Source organism: Nomascus leucogenys, chromosome 20, assembly GCF_006542625.1.
Source record: "Nomascus leucogenys isolate Asia chromosome 20, Asia_NLE_v1, whole genome shotgun sequence".
NCBI classification, from domain to species: Eukaryota; Metazoa; Chordata; class Mammalia; order Primates; family Hylobatidae; genus Nomascus; species Nomascus leucogenys.
The window spans coordinates 76,853,697-76,874,388 of NC_044400.1; the positions used below are offsets into that span (position 1 = coordinate 76,853,697).

At 48.0% G+C, this 20,692-nt stretch overlaps 1 protein-coding gene across 2 annotated transcripts in view; it reads right to left on the minus strand.

Annotated features, from left to right (window-relative positions):
* CRMP1 (collapsin response mediator protein 1) overlaps nt 1-20,692 on the minus strand; it is a 73,149-nt gene that overhangs the window by 41,497 nt on the left and 10,960 nt on the right. For both annotated transcript variants that reach the window (XM_030801464.1, XM_003258474.4), the window contains exon 2: nt 5,300-5,388. In XM_030801464.1, the coding sequence (XP_030657324.1) occupies nt 5,300-5,388 (89 nt within the window). The remainder of the gene's footprint in view (nt 1-5,299; nt 5,389-20,692) is intronic.

A 20,692-nucleotide genomic window follows, 5' to 3' on the forward strand; every position in this document is an offset into this window, starting at 1 on the left:
GGAAGACGCTGCTTCAGTGACCAAAAGTGCAGCTCTAGACAGAATCCACAGCCAGACAGCCAAGACAGCAGCCTCTGCCCTCCTGGGCTCCCGGGAGAAGCTGCACCAGCAAGCAGGTCCCAGCTGGGGCTTCCCCGAAGAAGTGGGTGCCACACACTGTCCTCTTAATCCAGGAAGTAAGCCTAGGATCGCACAGTGCCAGGGACAAGGTGGACACCCAGAAAATGTTACCACACATGTCCACCTCCACGAGGATCACCAGCGCCGCTGCTTTTAATAACCAATCCCTTACCCCCAGAATGTCCACCGCCACTGCTTATAATAACCAATCCCTTACCCCCAAAATGTCCACCACCACTGCTTATAATAACCAATCCCTTACCCCCAAAATGTCCACCGCCACTGCTTATACTAACCAATCCCTTACCCCCAGAATGTCCACCGCCACTGTTTATACTAACCAATCCCTTACCCCCAGAATGTCCACCGCCACTGTTTATAACCAATCCCTTACCCCCAGAATGTCCACCACCACTGCTTATACTAACCAATCCCTTACCCCCAGAATGTCCACCGCCACTGTTTATACTAACCAATCCCTTACCCCCAGAATGTCCACCGCCACTGCTTATACTAACCAATCCCTTACCCCCAGAATGTCCACCGCCACTGCTTATAATAACCAATCCCTTACCCCCAGAATGTCCACCGCCACTGTTTATACTAACCAATCCCTTACCCCCAAAATGTCCACCGCCACTGCTTATACTAACCAATCCCTTACCCCCAGAATGCCCACCGCCACTGCTTATAATAACCAATCCCTTACCCCCAGAATGTCCACCGCCACTGCTTATACTAACCAATCCCTTACCCCCAGAGTGTCCACCACCACTGTTTATACTAACCAATCCCTTACCCCCAAAATGTCCACCGCCACTGCTTATACTAACCAATCCCTTACCCCCAGAGTGTCCACCGTCACTGCTTATAACCAATCCCTTACCTCCAGAATGTCCACCACTACTGCTTATAATAACCCCAGAATGTCCAACTTGACTTAGGGAAATCCTGTCTTCCCCAGTCCTTCTGCCATCCTCTCCAAACATGTGGGCTTGCCAAGAGCTGAAGGGAAAGGGGTCGGGAAGACACCTGACCCTTAACTTAAAAGGAACAGCAACTGGAGAACAGCGTCTTCTAAGCGCATCACGGCTTCTCTCATTGAAGGCTCACAACCAGCTCTAACAGAGGACAGGGTAGCATCCCAAATGCCAACTCAGGCAAAGGCCTGGGCACGGTCCAGGCAGAAGGGCCGCTGGCAGTAGACATGCACGTGGTGTATCTACACACGGGCACGGACCTACACGTGAGTGTCAGCAGAATCACAGCTCAGTCTGATTCAAGCCTGTAACCGAGCCACCATGCTGTGGGGGCCAACAAGTACTCCAATGAGAGGTTCTTTTATTTATTTTGGAGACAGGGTCTCTATCAGCCAGGCTGGAGTACAGTGGTACAGGTCATGGCTCACTGCAGCCTCAACTTGCTGGGCTCAAGCAATCCTCCCGCCTCAGCCTCCCAAGTAGCTGGAACTACGGGCGTGCACCACCATGCCCAGCTAATTTTGTTTTTTAATTTTTTTTTGTAGAGATAGGATCTCTCTATGTTGCCCAGGCTGATCTTGAACTCCTAGGCTCAGGGGGTCCTCCTGCCTGGGCTTCCCAAAGTGTGTGAGCAAACATGTCTGGCCTTTTTTTTTTCCCTTTAAACTTTTTTTTTTTTAAAGAAACAGGACATTTCCTGAGCAGCCTGGTTGGCCATAGTCCTAAGATGCTTGATGTTCAACAGTGAGTGCCATCTCTGCAGCCAGAGGCTCTTTCTTACCAGGCACAATCATAGCTTCTTAACAAACCCTCTCTGGTCTCCCGCCAGCAACCCTGCGAGGTAGGAGGTATTCCCATTTTGCAAAAGAGGACAACACAACTCAGAGAGGTGTAGTGACTCATCCAAGGTCACACAGCAAGTCAGCAATGGGCCCGGATTCAAGCCCAGGTCTCCCCAAGCCTAATGTCAGAGCACTGACCAGCAGGCTTTACTGCTGCCCTGCTTCCCTTATATAGGAACCAGATTCTCCCTGAACTGGGATTACACTAAACAGGACCCCCAGTAAATCAGAGGGACTCACTGAATGGCGCTCAACAGCAACGTGCTGGAAAGGGAAAGAGGAGAGAGGAAGCTCAGCTCAGCAAATGAGACAGACACCCCTCCCCCAACACCATCACCTCACGGTGCAGAAGAAACTCTCAACCACCGGCACTAGATTCACCAAGGCTAAGCGAAATGGAAACCTCGATGAATCATAATTCAATGAATCACAACAGCTGAACGGCTCTTAAGAAAACCTGGCAAACGGCCACAGAATTAAAGGATTCTTGAGGTTTCATTCAAGTGAAGGAAAATAATTGTGCCTCTGCATCCCAGGTGGTCCCTGGCTCTTCCACACCTACCTTTCTCAGCCTGCAGGATGCACGTTCAGAATAAACACCCAAGGGCCCTGCGAGGCCTCAGTCACCATCACTCACTCAGCTTCACAAGTCCGGAGGAAGACTGCCAACACTCAGAGAGCTTCTCAGCAATGGGTTCAAGTAAAAGGGGTTTACGACCAAGAGGGGCTGACAGATAATGAATTTAGGGAAACTGCATATTTCCTCAACAGCCTGGTTAGCCGGAGTCCTAGGACTCTTGATGTTGATACATACAGCAGGCACTTAATGAATGCAGCTCACTCGATGGCCACTTGCTCCATCTGTATACCCCCTGCGACTGCAGAGCTCTATAAGGGGGCCTGGCCCGGGAAGGACGGGGGTGGGTGTGGTCAGATCAAACTTCCAGCAGCAGGTGGTGTGTGGGATGGGGGGGCCCATGAGATCATTCTCAGGGTCATTTTACCTTTCAGGCTTCAGAAGCCCAGAGCCCCCCACACAAAGGGGTGTTCCCTCAGAGTTGCTTTCTCTCTATCTAAGCCATGGTTGAGTGAGAAAACCTCATTTTTTGACACATCCTGACACCCTTCCCCACCCCCAATCTGCCTTCCTGACCGTTCGGGATCCAGGTGCCCTGCAGCTGACAGGAGCATCCTCACCACCTGATGGCCAGCATTCATTTGTTTACGCTTTCCCTGAATCGGCGCTCCAGGACCTACAGGTGCTGGGCCCCGGGGCGGGAGCCACAAGGCAAGGCCCTGGTCAAGGAGCGATGCAGTGTGACAATGGCTGCAATAGACAGCAGCTCACGGGCTGTGGGGACAGAGGGATGCACCCCACACCGTCTTGGGGTCAAGGAAGGCTTCCTGGAGGGGAGGAGTCGCATGAGCAGGGCCCACAAGGACAAACAAGAGATGAGGGGAAGGCAGAGGGGCAGGGGAAAAGGCGTTCCAGGCAGGGGACTGATGGGTGCAAGGCTCTGAGGTGACAGCAGCCTGGCAAGTCCCGTGAGTCCCGAGTTTTCATTATGGCTGGAAGAGCAAGCAAGGAATGAAGCCAGAGGAGGGGAGGCCCGAGCTGGATTTGAAATGGTCAAAGTCTGGGACTAGAATTGGGGGGTGGGCTTGGGGGAGGCAGGGAGGGCTCAACTGTTCTGGGTATCCCTCTTCACTGGGTGATTTGCATATGTGGTCCCTTTCAATGCCCCCAGTACTCCACAGCCCCTTTCCCCCAGCCTCCTCCTCCTCCATCATCCCCAAAGCCCACACGGGCCCCAGGATGATCCTGTTAAGTGTCAATCCCTTTCTGCCTTTCCCTACCTCCATTTCCCCTCTGCCTTTCCTTCTTGTACCAGCCACTCATGCTGGATCCTGAAACAGGGTCCTGCTCTTCTCTTCCAGATTTCAAGGGAAGAGGCTGAGCACCCAGCAAATCCAGGTTACGACTCACAGAAAGAGAAGTGCACCGATCCTCACCCACCAGTAAAATGTTAAGGCCAGCCAGGCACGATGGCTCACACCTGTAATCCCAGCACTTTGGGAGGCCTAGGCGAGCGGATCACGAGGTCAGGAGATTGAGACCATCCTGGCCAACATGGTGAAACCCCGCCTCTACTAAAATACAAAAGAGTAGCGGGGCATGGTGGTGCATGCCTGTAGTCCTAGCTACTCGGGAGGCTGAGGCAGGGGAGTCGATTGAACCCAGGAGGTAGAGGTTGCAGTGAGCCGAGATAGCGCCACTGCACTCCAGCCTGGCGACAGAGTGAGACTCCGTCTCAAAAAAAAAAAAAAAAAAAAAAAAAAAGAGGCCGCTGCCTACAGACCCCTGCCTGGCGTTATGGATTGAATTGTATCTCCCAAAATTCATGTTGAAGCCCCAGCCCACCCCATGGGACTACCTTTAGAGACAGGGCCTTTAAGGAGGTGATTAAGGCTGTTAAGGTTGAATGAGGCCACAGGAGTGGGGCTGTAATCCAGCAAAACTGGTGTCCTTAGAAGAGACCCCAGGAGTGTGTGCACACACACAGAAAGGGCCCTGTGAGGACAGCCAGAAGGTGGTGTCTGCAAGCCAGAAGGTGCTGTCTGCAAGCCAAGGAAGAACCTCCGGAAGAAGTTCAGGAAGGCCTCAGGAAGAACCAACCCTGATGGCAGCTTGACTTCCAGCCTCCAGGACTATGAGAAATAAACTTCTGCTATTTAAGCCACCCAGCCTGTGGCATTCCATTCCGGCAGCCAGCGCTGGCTAAGACACCTGGGTTGTCGTAAGCAGGGCTGAAGAGGGAGCCAATGACAAGAAAGTGAAGGAAACTCCAGCCCCAATGTCTATCTTTTCTTTAAGTGCCAAGGCTGGGCTTAAAGCCACACATTCCTCCTTCCTCCCTGCTCCCCTCAACCCAATTCCAGAAACTGTGGGTAGGTGGAAGAAAGAGCTGTGAATTCCGTTGTCTTAGGGTGGAATCTGGGCCTTGACCCTAACTCACCCCGTCATATGGGGCCAGGTACCCAGACTCATTGGCCTGCCGCCTCCAAAACCACAAAACAGGAAATGTGTCTGCATTTTGCAGCCTTTGTGTGAGCATTGCATGAGAGGAGCTGCCTCAGCCATGCGGCAGGGAGCCTAGCCCAGGACGGCACCTGAGAAACACCAGCCCCTTCTCTACCCGCCGCGTGCACCTCCCCCAACCTCTGTGAGGTCTCTACCCCTGAAACACAGGTACACAGCCCCATCATTCTAGGGCAGAATGCCAGCCTTCTGTTCCATCTAAGGCCAGGCAGCCTGGCGACACAGGTTTCTTAAAAGGTCCGTTTTGATCAACCCACTTGATAAGTCCATCCTCCAGGTAGACGTCAGCATAAAGGGATTGGTCATCGTTGATGATCCGTCCACCTTTGATGAGGAGTCGGTCACTCTGCAAAGCAAGGCAAAGTATTAAGGATCCTTGGTGAAAAGCCAGGAGAAAGTTTTTTCTTTTTAATTTTTAATACAAGAATTATCAAATATTTTCAAAGGTAAAGGCATTTAACTGCCCCACCCCAGATCCATCACCAGCTTCAATACTTGTCTATCCAATACTTCCTATTCTCCTTTCACCTTTCTCCCCTCTCACTTTGTTTTTGCTGAGGTGTTTTAAAACAAAGCACAAGCACTGTATCTTTCCACCTATAAATACTTCACTAGAGCTCTCTCACTGTTAACCCATTTCCCCTTTGTCCTGAGAAATGAGTGTGGGCAGCAAGCTGCACTTTTTTTTTTCTAAACAGGAAAGGGGTAAGGACTTTTTAAAGAAACAAAACCAGAGTCCATTATCCCAACGACCCAATTAACTTAATACCTTCCTTATCAGTCAATAATCAGGCCCTCTTCAATGTTCCTTGATTGTCTCATAGACGTCTTTTTGTAGTTGGAGGGTTTGAATCAAAAGCCATACCAGGCCCCACAGCACACCTGCCTCATCATCTCGGCAGCCTCTGTCAGCATCTGCACTGGCCCCTCCTCCCTTTTGAATGTCATTCATTTGTTGAAGAAATTGGGTCATTTGTAGAACAGGGAGTTATCAAGGTATTATTAAATATGATAATGATCAACTTAGAGACATTTTAAAAGATAGTGAAGAGACTAAAAAAGAAAACCCCACTTTTCCAGTACAACTCCCAGTTGACATCCTGATGTCTCCCCACTCTTTTTCCTGTTTTCTTCCCCCACAGTGCACACATCCACTCACTCATCCAAGCACCAATCAGCTATCGACTGATGCTCTCAGCTCCAGAGGGGACCAGGCACAGAGCTGGAATCTGCTTTCAGGGGGTTGACAGATGGAGAGACAGATGTTTATCAAGTCATGGGGTATGTGGGGTTGAGGAGGAGAAGAGTGGGGACCTGCCATGGAAGCCAACCAAAGGGGCTGCCAACCTTATCTGGGGTGTCGGGCAGAGAAAGCACAGACCCAGAAAATAAGTCTAAAAAAGAGTCTATACTTCCTATATCTACACTCTGTATGACTATAGATAGATAAATGGATGTGTCATTAGAGGAAGGTGGATAAACACACACACACACACACACACACACACACACAGGATTGTATGAGTATGTCTGCGTAAATATTCATGTATTCAGATGATGTTCCCCGAAGGATGTTTTCAATCCCCTAGTCTATCCTAAGGGCACAGACTAGGCTTTCAACCCTCTTCTATTTGTCAATACCATTCCAGAATGGAACTCAGCCACAAACATGTTTATGCATAAACATAAACAAAGCTTCACCATATGGAGTGTTCCGGGCAGAGGGAATGATATGCAAGTCAGAACCCAGACCATTATGGGAACCAAAAAGAACACAGTTCTGTTCTTTCTGCATTTTACCATAAGCACATCCCAACTTGCTGTACATTCTTCATGACTATATATATATATAATTTTTTTTTTTGAGACGGAGTCTCGCTCTGTCGCCCAGGCTGGACTGCAGTGGCACCATCTCAGCTCACTGCAACCTCCGCCCCCTGGGTTCACACCATTCTCCTGCCTCAGCCTCCTGAGTAGCTGGAACTACAGGCACCTGCCACCACACCCGGTTAATTTTTTGTATTTTTAGTAGAGAAGGGGTTTCACCATGTTAGCCAGGATGGTCTGAATCTCCCAACCTCATGATCTGCCTGCCTCGGCCTCCCAAAGTGCTGGGATTACAGGCGTGAGCCACCGTGCCCGGCCCCACTTCATGGCTATATTTTTTAAATAATCATAAAATACTCCATCTTAGGGATACATAATAAATTGTTTAATATTTCCCCCATGGTTGGTTACTGAAGTGATATTCTGTTTTGTACAGTGATACATATTTTGCTGCAATGAACTTTTTTGTGCACAAAACTCCTTCCTTAGTTTGAATGATTTGTTAGGCAAGGTTCTCAGAAGCTTAACAACTGGGTCGAACAACGTAAACCTTATTTCCAGCCCTTGACAAAGATGACCAAACAGCTTTCCAAAAGGAATGCCCCATTCTTTGCATGAAAACACTAAGCACTCTTGTTTATTATTAATGTTTGTTACTTTGTGTTCCTTTTCTTTTTTCTTTTTTTTCGAGACAGAGTCTTACTCTATCACCCAGGCTGGAGTGAAGTGGCGTGATCACAGCTCTGCATCCTCAAATTCCTCAGCTTAAGTGATCCTCCAGCCTCAGACTCCCGAAAAGCTGAGACTATAGGCAATGTGACACCACACCTGGCTAATTTAAATTTTTTTTGTAGAGATGGGGTCTCAGTGTGTTGCCCAGACTGGTCTTGAGCTCCTGGCTTCAAGCAATCATCCCTCCTTGGTCTCCCAAAGCACTGGGATTACAGGTGTGAGCCACCGTGCCTGGGCAATTTCCATTTCTTGAAGGCTTGTAATTTTTTTCCATGTGCTTATTTACCATTTGTATTCTCTCCAGGCTGGAGATGTGATGAATAAGATACAGTGTCTGCCCTGAAGCCCATCCCTTGGGTGGGGGAGAAAGAAGTAAATTGGGCCGGGCGCGGTGACTCATGCCTGTAATCCCAGCACTTTGGGAGGCCGAGGTGGGCGGATCACGAGGTCAGGATCAAGACCATCCTGGCTGACACAGTGAAACCCCATCTCTACTAAAAATACGAAAAAATTAGCCAGGTGTGGTGGCAGGTGCCTGTAGTCCCAGCTACTCAGGAGGCTGAGGCAGGAGAATGGCATGAACCCGGGAGACGGAGCTTGCAGTGAGCCGAGATTGTGCCACTGCACTCCAGCCTGGGCGACAGAGCGAGACACTGTCAAAAAAAAAAAAAAAAAAAAAAAAAAAAAAGAAGTAAACTGACAAGAACAACCCACAGTAGGTGGTGGTCTGACAGCAGAGCCTGAGTCAAGAACCTGGAGGCAGGTGGTGCATCTGGGAGGCGGTTCCAGGGACTGGAGGGAGGGTATCCTGTTCACTAAATGAATCCAATAAAGAGTGCATATTGACCTGGCTAGCACTGTGGGTAACTAGAGCTTGATCTTGCCAAGGCTGTCTGAGGAAGTGCACACAAGGTACTTCAATGGTCCCCTGGACCAGGTCCCGTGGTCTTATGGCATCGGCCACATTGCCCTGCAAGCCCCGAGAAGAAGAGTTTAACCCAAACTAAGGAATCAGAAACACATCATGCAGTCGGCTGCTCAAAGCTTCTTGCATCAGAATCATACTTCCCTCAGAGTGAAAGCCAAGGTCAGCAAGACCCCAGTTAATCTGGAGTCCCAGGATCCTGGCAGTCTTCCTGCTCTTACTTTCTTTGGGCCCTGCTTGATGTTACTTATCTGAGTGCCCTCCGCTCAACTTCCCCTGTTTGGGACAACACACACCATCACCCCGCCAGGTGACCCTACATCCCTTACCCGTTTATGTATTCACAGTACTTACAGCACATCTGGCAGACTATGTATTTCTAGGTCTGTCTAAAATGTGACTTGCCACACTGGAATCACAGCTTTGGTGTGTTACCCCACTGGCAGTGCAGGTCACGACTCCCCAGGGGACGCATGACACAGGCGTTGGTGGGGACGGCACTGCCTGGAGTTTGCACAGCACTTGTCTTTACTAGACTGTGAGCTCCACGGGGGCAACGGACTTTGTCCGCTTTCTTCACTGCTGCCTCTCCGGCATCTTGGACACAGCCTGGCTGGCTGGCTGGGTGACTGAACTGATTCTTGACAGATGAATGGGTGAAGATGGAGAGAAAGGCGTCACAGCTGTGAGCCGAGGAAGAGCAGTGTGAAGAGGCACATCCTGTTCTTCAGCAGGAGGGTCTCTGGAGGAAGATGTTTCAAGGTAAGTTGCTCCTAGGCCCCACAACCTATCTGTACCCCTAAAAAAGATGTGTGCATCCCCAGGGAGGAAACTCACCAAGCCTCTTGACGGCACTCTAGGACCAATAGGAAAAAGAGGCCCGGGCTCTGCACGTCCAGGAAGCACCCACAAGTTGGCGTGCATGTTTCCCCGGCTCCAGAACAGGAAACATAAGTCACCAGCAGCTGGTGCATGGCTTCTGGAACACGGCCGCCCCGCAGGCACCCGTCTGCCTTGTCACATTTAATAGGGGGCTTTTCAGGCTCAGCCTGAAAGGTGGTATTTTAATGCACTGTGTGCCAGAAGATCGGCCCAACCTGCTATGCTCTTCCTAGAATCAGATGGTGGAGCTCGTGTTCAAATCCACTCCCTCCCTAACTACCAACAGACACTGCAAGCAGGCGCGCCCAGGGCACCAAGCCCTGAGTGTCTCTCAGGTGCTGGTCTACTTCTGAAAAAATAAGCCCATAGGAAGCCAAGCACTGATTCAACCTCTTCATGTTCTTCCTTAAAATTAGTAGTTCCTTTGCCTCTTAAACAAGCATTTTCAAAGCCATGTGCTTCAGAACTCAAGCTCAGAGAGATTTTAGTAGGTACGGGCCCAGACAGGGGTTCCCTGGTGCCGTGAGTTTAGAAATCTCTAGGTTAAGGCCGGGTGCAGTGGCTGACGCCTGTAATCCCAGCACTTTGGGAGGCCGAGGTGGGCGGATCACGAGGTCAGGAGATCGAGACCATCCTGGCTAACATGGTGAAACCCCGTCTCTACTAAAAATACAAAAAATTAGCCGGGCGTGGTGGCGCACACTTGTAGTCCCAGCTACTCAGGAGGCTGAGGCAGGAGAATGGCGTGAACAAGGGAGGCGGAGGTTGCAGTGAGCCATGATTGCGCCACTGCACTCCAGCCTGGGTGACAGAGTGAGATTCCCCGCCCCCTGCCCCCCCCAAAAAAAGGAAAAAAAAAAAAGCAATCTCTGGGTTAAGCAGAAGCAGTGATGTCTTTATGACAGAACTTTTCAGATCTTTGCCTCAGCTGATATTTGATATGAATATTCAAGAGGAGAACTGAGTTGATATCTTTTCCAAACTCAGGTCCCTTTGTAGTGTGGAAAATCTGGAGATATTTTCCCACAGAAGAGACCGTAGGAAACGGGCTTTGAAGGAGTTACGTGCTTCGTAGCCATTTGCACGGAATGGTCAATGTGGAATGTTAGGTCTGATCCCACTTCGCAGGGAAATGAGGTCCACGGACAGGTGTGACCTCCACGTTCACACAACTAGTAAGGGTGCAAGCTAGAGCCAAGGGCTGGTTCCTAACGGCCTGTCCAGCATTCCAGCCACCAAGCCAGGCTTCTGTCCCATGTTTAAACATTCCCAAACTCTAGAATCCGTGAAACCTCATAAGAAGATAGAACTTAGAACCCTCCCCCACCCAAGTAATAAGATCAATGGGCCTTGCCTTCTAAGGCTGCCTTTCTCATGCAGCAAATATGAGTGCACAGAACTGTATACTAAAAAGTAAATGTTACATAATATATGTTTTTAAAATTAATAACACCAACTTCACACATTTATATAAAAAAAAATACTGGTGCTGTCTGTTGCCTCTCACGGGATTACTGTGAGGGGAAAACAGCAGATGTGAACAATGGTACACTCTGCATAAACATTATTATGTACAAACTAGGCCGGGTGCAGTGACTCACACCTGTAATCCCAGCACTTTGGGAGGCCGAGGTGGGCGGATCACCTGAGGTTAGGAGTTTGAGACCAGCCTGGCCAACATGGTGAAACCCCGTCTCTACTAAAAATGCAAAAATTAGTTGGGCATGGTGGCAGGCACCTGTAATCCCAGCTACTCGGGAGGCTGAGGCAGGAGAATCGCTTGAACTCAGGAGGCGGAGGTTGCAGTGAGCTGAGATCGCACCACTGCAGTCCAGCCTGGGCAACAGAGTGAGACTCCATCTCAAAAAAAAATTATTATGTATAAACCTTGAAGAAATAAAGCATCTCATGAAAAACTAAGCCAAAGTCTAACAGCTGAATTGATTAACTAGGGCATGTCAGAGATGCCAGTTCGTTCCACGGCGACAGCAATGACCTTTAAAGCAAATCATGTTCTTGTGTCAGCGCTGCTTAAAAGCAAAACGTCCACACTCAGACAGAGGTGGGTTTGGATCCTGACTCCACTTATTATCCATGTGACTTACCGAGCCTCAGTTTCCTTGTCTATGAGATGGGGATAATTGGCTCTGCGTCCTAGGCGTGTATTCGAAGTGCTTACTCAGCCCAGGCCTGGCAGGTGAAGAGCTCATTGTTCATTCTCAGCCATTTTCTGTGGCTAGAACTCCACTCTATAAATCATTGTTTAAGGATGGGTGTAAGCAGCTTAAATGCAGCTTGTGCCCTCAAGGGGTGCTCAGGCCAGTGAGGGAGGCTAAGTCAACAGCTGGCCTTTGCCGCCAGTGTGGGAAGTGCAGAGGGCCACAGAACACGGAGGCAGCCTCCACATCAACTCTGCTAAGGGGGAAAGCATTCCCTCTAAGCTTAGAGGATGAGTAGGTATTAGCCACACAGCAAAGGCGAAAAGGGATCCCAAGAGAGGGAAGCACATGGTGTATTAGTCCATCCTCACAATGCCATAAAGAAATGCCTGAGACTGGGTAATTTGTAAAGAAAAGAAAAGAGGTTTAATTGGCTCACGATTCTGCAGGCTGTACAGGAAGCATGATGCTGGCATCTGCTTGGCTTCTGGAGAGGCCTCAGGAAACTTACAATCATGGCTGAAGGCAAAGTGGGGGGTGAGGGGTGAGCACCTCACAGGAAGAAGAGAGAGAGTGGGGAGGTGCCACACTTTTGAATAACCAGATCTCCTGAGAACTCACTCACTGTCACAAGAACAGCACCAAAGGGGGAAATCCGCCCCAGTGATTCAATCACCTCCCTCCAGACCCCACCTCCAATACTGGGCACTACAATTCAACATGAGATTTGGGTGGGGACACAGATCCAGACCATATTGTGTGGGGAAAGACACAGAGGTCAGAAGCAGCCTGGCATGCCTGGGGATCTGTAAGTGGTCTTCTTTGGCTGAAGGGTGACCTCAAAGTGGGGAATCTGGAAAGGATTGCAGAAACCAGATCTCAGGGACCCAGTGCCGTGTGTAAAGGGGAGTCTGGGCTCCACGGTGAAGGTCATGGAATGGTTTTCATCAGGGAGGAACCAGAACATAGAAACGTTTCCGAGCTAAGACATCACATGAGCGCTGGGTGGAAATGGAAGAAGGGGGAGGAATCGTCTTTATCTTCTCCTCAAAGCTGGGATTCCTCAGTAAGAATATGTGGCAGCCAAGTTTGCAACAGGTATCAAAGGCTTTAACAATGTTCATGTCCTTTGACCCATAAATTTAGTGCTGGGAATTTGTCCTCCAGAAAATATCTAAAACAGGGTCACAAAATGATACACAAAGATGTGATCCAGAATTAATTACAATGGTATAACCACACCAGTAATGAAGTATCATTCAGCTACTACAGCTACTAAAATATTTTCCAGGAAGTTTTAAGCACGAACAAAAGTGCTAGACAATAAAACGTGAGGAGAAAAAGCAAATTACAAACTTCTCTGTTAGGAATTCAAAAGGAAGTGGATCTGGAGTCATTGGCTTCCCCTACGGAGACTTTGGGGTCCACCCCCATGATCTAACCGCCAGTACAACGCACAGCTCTCTCCCAATGCACAACCCTCCCCCAATGGTCACAGTTCATGTGCCCATCTCTCATTGAGCTGGACACCCCTTCATAGCCAGGGGAGTTCTATGTATTTCATCTTTATATCCTCAGGAACCAGCCAGGACCCTTAGACAGTACTTAGCAGATGTTTGCTGAGCAGGAGGGGAAGAGGGAGGCAACAGACAAGAGGCAAGGAAAGAGGGAGAAAGTAGAAAGAGAAAGTTTGAAAAGAGAGGGAGTGCAAAGGAGAGAAAAGGAAGATGAGATAAAAGAAGGAAAAGAGGAAAGGAAAGATGGAAGGAGGAGGAAAGAAAGGAGAGAAGAGAGAAACAAAGGGAGAAAAGATAGATGGACACACAATAAATCTCTCTTTTCTGCTTTTCAAATTCCTGAAAACCTAACCCCATTGGCTGGGAGAGAAGCCTGGCAAGTGCAAAGCCTGCACACTACAGATGCTGCAGGAAGGCGTCCTCACAAAGACTCTATCAAAACCCTGTTGGGCTGCATTCGTGTCTCTGCTGCCAAATGTCTCATGAGTCAGAGGAGCAGCCAGGCAGGAGAAAGGGATTCTTCTCCAAACCTACTGTTATCTCCCATCCAGCCCCCACTGGGAGGAGAGAGCTGACATTGACAGGACGCTTTTGTTCTTTTTCACAAACATTAAGCATTAGGTTGAGCTCTGCTTACAAAAACTAGCCTTTAAAGCTTCAGGCATTTTTATCCACAGAACAAAAAAACAAACAGCAGCAACCGCAGTCAGCCTCAGCTCAATGGGGAGGTTCTGGATGACAGTGAATGTTCTGCATCACTGTCTATTCCTGAGTGAGGCATTAAACCTCCCCGGGTTTTTGTTCTCCCTCTTGCATGGTGGGAATAAATCTGTCATCTCCACCATGAAGGTGGCTGTCAGAAGGCATACAAAATCTATTAAGGTCTAGATTTCAGAAAAAAAAAAAAAAGAGATGGAACGCTATTCTTATCCAATCAACCTCTATCCAAAAATCACTGGTTTAGCAACCTTGGCTATCTGAAAAATAGCAGAGAACCAAAGCTGTTATTACAGTGACAGAGAAAAGACCGTGGCTATGTCATCAAGGAGGGGAAACTTGAGCTGAGTTCCAAAATATAAATAGGAGTTCTGAAATCTAGAAAAATTGGGAGAGGAGAAGGGAAGCATCCCAGCCAAATAAACATTAGATACAGAGACGCCGTCTTCTGAAAGTTCCAGGTACTGTGGGTAGGTGAGGAACAGGTGGGGATTGGTGCTGTCCGCGGTCCTGAATTGACACTGGGCACAGAAACCGTGAGTTTTCTCCAAACCCTGATGCTGAAGACCCATCAGCCCCCTACCGCATCCAACCTTATAGTTTCTTACTGCTTTTCTTTCTCAGCTTCTTAAAAAAGTCTTGTTTCAGCTGGGCGCGGTGGCTCACGCCTGTAATCCCAGCACTTTGGGAGGCCGAGGTGGGCGGATCATGAGGTCAGGAGATGGAGACCATCCTGGCTAACACAGTGAAACCCCATCTCTACTAAAAAACACAAAAAATTAGCCGGGCGTGGTGGCGGGCACCTGTAGTCCCAGCTACATGGGAGGTTGAGGCAGGAGAATGGCGTGAACCCGGGAGGCGGAGCTTGCAGTGAGCCGAGATCGCGCCACTGCACTCTAGCCTGGGCGACAGAGTGAGACTCCGTCTCAAAAAAAAAAAAAAAGTTTTGCTTCATAAATTCTTCTTTTGGCCTTGCAGAGTCAAAATAATCATGACTTATGTTTCCAAGTGGACAAAGCTGGCTTCAAGTACTTTTCAGTGTTGGTAGATCAAGACCTTACACTACTTCCAATACTTTAATTCTCCCACCCCAGGAAGTTGGGGTGAGGGCAAGCAACTCCCATGGCCCCCACATGCTCCACTAGAGCAGTCATTGGAATCATGAACAGGTGGGTGTCAACATAGGGTCTCAGAGGCCATGCAAATTCAGATGAGATTGCCTGATTCCTCAGTGGGAAGGGCAGGAAATCTCACGGCAACTAAATGACCAGTCTCTTCTGGAAAGATGAAGAAACTCTTTCTTTCCAAAGAGCAAGCAGGGAAATGAGCCTCAAAAAGATCAAGGGAGCCCATTTTGTAGAAATGTGCTTATCCAAGCATTGAATGCAGGGGGAACTGCTTTCTTTTAGAACAAAGGAAATGTCAAGGTGGGTTTTGAAAGTTATCAGTCCTTTAAAAACCACACACTCATGATGTTGAGGCTGACATTCGCAATTCAAAACTTCAAGATGATCGGTATGCATACCCCCCCGCCACCCCCCTTCCTGAAAACTGACAGCATGACACCATGGCCCAGCTGGTCCTCAAAATGCCCTGGAATTGCCTGCTAAAAATTCCCATCGGGGCTTTTATCAAGATATTCATTCACCAGATCTAGATTACAAGCCAGGAATTTATATTATTAACAAACATTCCCAGGTAATTTCAACACAGACCCTCTGTGGCAAGTCCTCACCATGTCCCAAAGTGGGTGCGGTGCAGCCCCCCTGCCCCACTGACTGTGGGTGTGCTGCCCATGTGACCTGCTTTGGCTGGGAGTGCACCAGTCTGAGCACAAGCTTTAAGGGGCAGGTGGGTTCAGCTTTCCTTGACAGTCCACCTCCCGCCATGAAAACACAGGACCCAAATGGCAACCCCAGAATGAGAGGATTTGAGGAGCACACCTGACCCCAACAGAAGACTGAAGACAAATCGAGCTGAGCCCTGCTAATAAGCATCTACCACCCACAAACCCAATGCCATAAATAAATATTTGTTGCTGTAAGGCACAGAGTCTAGGAGGGGTGTTTGTTAGGCAGCATCATCGCATCAAAGCGAATTAATACATTGTAAAGGTTCTGTGCTGGGAGCCACAGGGGTTGCTGCATGAGAGGTTTTATAGCTCAAATACGTCAAACTTCCATGACTTGGTCCCTACCTTGAATAACCAGAGCCTTCCCCTTGAGCAAGCTCCCCGCTCTGGCCTCCTTGCAACAGCAAGTGCTGCCATCCCATCCAGCTGCACGCTCATATTTATTCACAGAAACCATCCATTTGCCTTTGATTTTGCCTACGGGGACAGCCTGTCAGCCAGTGGCCCTTTGCCACACTATCCAGGAATGCAACCCACGCAGTGGCAACCAGTATGAGCCTGAATCTAATTAACACACATTCGTTCCCCCTCTCATGGGTAGGGGACAGGGCGGCTTTCCCCCCTTCATGAATGGGAGATACAGGTGGTCCCCATGGACTGCAGGACTTTTTTTTCCCGAGATTATGCCTGTTTCCATGACAACTGCAGTTATAAGTGCACAATTTCAGGTCCCACTGTACCAGCAGACTTTCAGGGAGCACTCCCTGATGGACTGAATATCTGATTTTAAAACAGCACACCTCTGTCACAACCCCAAGAGTGGGCAGGGCCTGCACGCTGCATGGGGAAAGATGATGCTAGCTGCATGTGTGATTGGTGACTTGACCCATTTCTCTGTGTTCTGGTCTGAGCTTCTTGCTTTATAGAAAGAAATCTGAACAGAACTCCTTTGCCTTAAGAAGTGCACATACCTTAAACTCATATGAAGGATCAGTTCTGCATTACATGGGTTTTCATTTTTAATTCTTAAATCACCTTAAAAGTGGGAATAAGTATGACAAGTGAGGAAACTCAGAAGTAATTTGCTCAAGGTCACACAGCCAAGAGATGGTACAGCAGCTAGGATTTGAACCGAATTCCACCTGGCACCTATACAGAGACCACCCCACTGCCTCTCGGTGGTGAGACTAGTACAGTGTTCTCTTCAGTGTACCTAGTTGATGCATCTGAGCCTCAGTTCCCCACTCTGTAAAATAGGGATAGGCAGCGATAGACTACACTTATCCGTTCAGTGTTTATCAAGTACATACCCCAGGCCTTACACCTCACCTGCCCTCTTGACACAATTATTGTGAAAGTGGTCAAAAGTGGTTAAGGCAGATTAAATGCCTCTGAAAACTGCAAAAGACTTTCTAGGGGAAAGACATTGCATGCAGAAACCTGTCACCTAATAAACATTGCCAATGCCTCCTGGGAGCCAGGTGCTTATATTTACTCTCTCCTTGCATGCTCATTTAACAAAGAGGCGATGTTTGGATATGAGAGCAGAGGCCAGACTGCACCTAACAACATGGGTGCAGAGGGCAGACTACCTAGGGTCTTATGTGGCCCCACATCTCCAAACTGTGTCACATGGGTGAGTTCACCTCTCTGTGCTTCTGTTTCCCATCAAATGCAGAGGAAAATTTTGAATAAATGAAATGAATTAACCCATGGATAGCACTTCGCACAGTGCCTTATTTTTTTTTAATCCTTGCAACGTGGGGTAACAGATCTCATTAAAATGCTCAGTTCCATTTTCAGTTTCTCTCTAATCTGTCCCACCTCAAACCTAACTCTTTTTTAGATCTTGTTGCATCTACTCTGGAACTGTTCTAATACCTACCTGCTGACTTTCACCTCCCAATGTACCTGCTCCAGATAAGCCCTCACCCCATCTCCCTGCCACATAATATCTTGTCCGCTCCATATGACAGGCAGAGTGACCTTTCTGAAATGCAAATCCAACCACGCCTCGCCTCTCCTCAAAATCCTTCACCAGCTTGTCCTCACCTGTAGGACAAAGCACACCTCCTAGACTCTTCCTGGCCTGAGCCCTGCCCTCTCTCGGCCACGCCCCACCACATCTATCTACACACACCAAACTCCGCCTTCCTAACTGCACCTTCACAACCTGTGCCTTCGTCTGTGGCCTCCCTGCAGCATGGATCTCTGGCCACATCTGCTCTGCTCATTGCTTTCCAACTCCTTAGTCACGTGCAGTGTCTTGAGTCCAGGATCACAAGGTCACTCCTTGGAGTTCCCACAACATGAGGCTTGCATCTCTGGTCAGCATTTGTTCATGACGCTCATTTTCCAGCTCATTTTAATATATCTTATTTCCCCCATGAGACTGAAATCCTTGGCACCAGAGACGGCAGCTTATTCCCACATAGCTTCTTAGCGGGGTGATCTTTGGCAAGATACTTAATCTCTGTTGGCTTCAGTTTCCTCATCTATAAATGGAACCCATCAAAATACCTACCTCACAAGATTACTTGAAATAATATGTAAAAGCACCCAATACACTGAACACTGGCCTATGAAGTCTAACATTCTATGCCAAATGCTCTAACATTCTATGCCAAATGTTCATGCATTTGAGGATGCAGGAAAAAGCTTCGATTGCTTTTATCAGCTTCTCAGAGGAGTTGATGGCCTTAGGAAGCCTTTAAACTAGTTAAGAGGTCCCCAATAATTCAAGTTTTATTTAGATTCCTTTTTATTCTGCATGTTCAGAAATAAAATATAGCAAAACAATGAGATGAAAGGAAAGGAAAACCTAACACCGTATGTGGAAATCATGATAGAGGAGGAATAAAGAACTGGAGTGGTTTTGGAAAAGAGAAGGTCCTAAGTAATGGAGAAACATCTTCCAGTGCCTCTAGGAATAGCAGTGTGGAAGAAGAAACTTGGGAAGACTCTGAGAACAAAAGTAGGGCATGAGGCAGAATCCCACTCTACATAAAGAAGAGCCTTCTAACAACAGAGCTGTACAAGAGTAAAGCAGGTTGCCATGTAAAGTGGTGATCTCCCTGTCATTGGAGGTATGCAAAGAGAGCATAATGGGAATTTCTGCACTGAGGGCAGAATGGTGGGGGCAGGGGAGAAGCAGCAGACAGACACTTTTTCCTTCCTCCCTAATTGTACAACATAAAATTTTACATAATTTAAAAGTTCCATTCAACCTTGAGGTTATAGAAATCAAACATTTGCTGAGATTTTATTAGACCTTAAGCCCTAAGAGTCTATGGATATGGTATGATCTAAAAATACATAGCAACATAATTTGGGGGCAGGTTCAAAATTTCCTCAAATAGCCACCTTTTTGCTGTATGCAATTCTGCATCAGATCCAATGAGTCTTCCCATGGAATTGACTCCAAGCTCCAACACCAGGTCATTATTTAGTCAAGGCCCCAGGGAGAGGGGAAGACGTGCAATGTGCTCGTGTGTAAAAAGTACATTTTGCAAAAGCTTCCTATTCGATGTGAAATGCAGCAAAGCCCATTACTAAACCAGATCTGCCCTCTCCCCATTGTCAAAGCACCACTTCAGGGGCCCCCACACCTTCTTTTCTCTTTGAGCTCCAAAACTCCTCATGCCACCTCCATCTCCTTCTGCATAGTAACTACCTTCACTTTAAATCCATAGATAGTGCCTTGTTAAGGAAGACTAAATGCAGTTGTGGCTGAAACCTCAATCAGCAAAGAAGTCCACAATCTTGGCCCCATTCACTCACTCACACAGTGTGGCATCCCCACTGTGAATCCCCAGTGTTCCTGAGGGGCTCCTGAGGAGAATCAGACAATTTCCCAGTCTTCAAAGTATCCACGGTCAAGCAGAGCAGATGGACATGAGCAACAAGCCAAAGTTACTGAAATCGAAGTGCTCACCACCCCCAGCCCAGGAAGAGGGATCCTCTATAGAGAATGGACACAGCTGATACAAAGGCAGAGGGCCACACATGGTGTGCCAGGTCAAGGCGAATGCTCTGGATGCCTGGGACACAGGCCCAAGGAAGGAGTGGGGAACTATAATCTCATATATCCATAGACATTGCTTTCTTCCTTTTAGCTGCTTGCTGTTGTTTTCTAGACCAACTTCTCTATGAAGCATCCAAGATCCCACTCCACTTCCCAAACTACCAACACCAATTCAGAGTTGTTTCTTCTCAGAGCAAAGCTATGATTTGGTCATTACAGCTCTCTAGGGCGATGGTTCTCAACCTTACTGTATTCAGGACATACTTCCAAATCACATAAAATTTTGCAGCATTCTTGCAGGATTAAAATTACAGCAAGTAAGTCTGCAACCATCACCATGCCCGCCCACTACAGTGTGACTGTGGCTGTCTTACAGGTCTATAATAGCTCTGATTGCACTTGGTTACTGTTCAGCACCATGGTGCTGTCCATTGCCCTGACCATGTTCTCTTATATGCTCTCAGGGCAAAGTCCTCTGGTGTTCCTCTTCCATGACAAGAGCTGACTTTTACTTACAGCAAATTAGACTGTATTCTACATCTCTCTGCTTGTGAATACTCAGGGCTCCACCTGAGAGATGCTACAATAATTTGTAGACTTGGTTGTAGCAAACATAAACTTTAAATGCTGATCAAAATTTAGCAGCACATCTGCAGAGAATTTTTTTCAGTACACGACTGTGCTTACAGCACATAGGCTGAGAACCACTGGTTGTTGAAATAGCTTGCATTTTTCTGTCTTCTACCAATACCTTTTGTACATGGGCCCCTGATAGCTATCTCTGTCCCTTGCCTCTCACCCTCGTTCCAATCTATTCCTTATTGTCCATTGAGACACCTCAATTTGGAACTTGCTACCAAATCCAGTTCAACCTAAGAACTAATGGTGGGATTTTTCTTCCAAACTCAATCCCTGTGCTTCCTGACCACCTCATCATCAGTTTCCATGGGTGTGTATTAGCATCTTTTACATGTCAGAACTTTCACATTTAATCCTCACATCTCCTCTAGAAAGA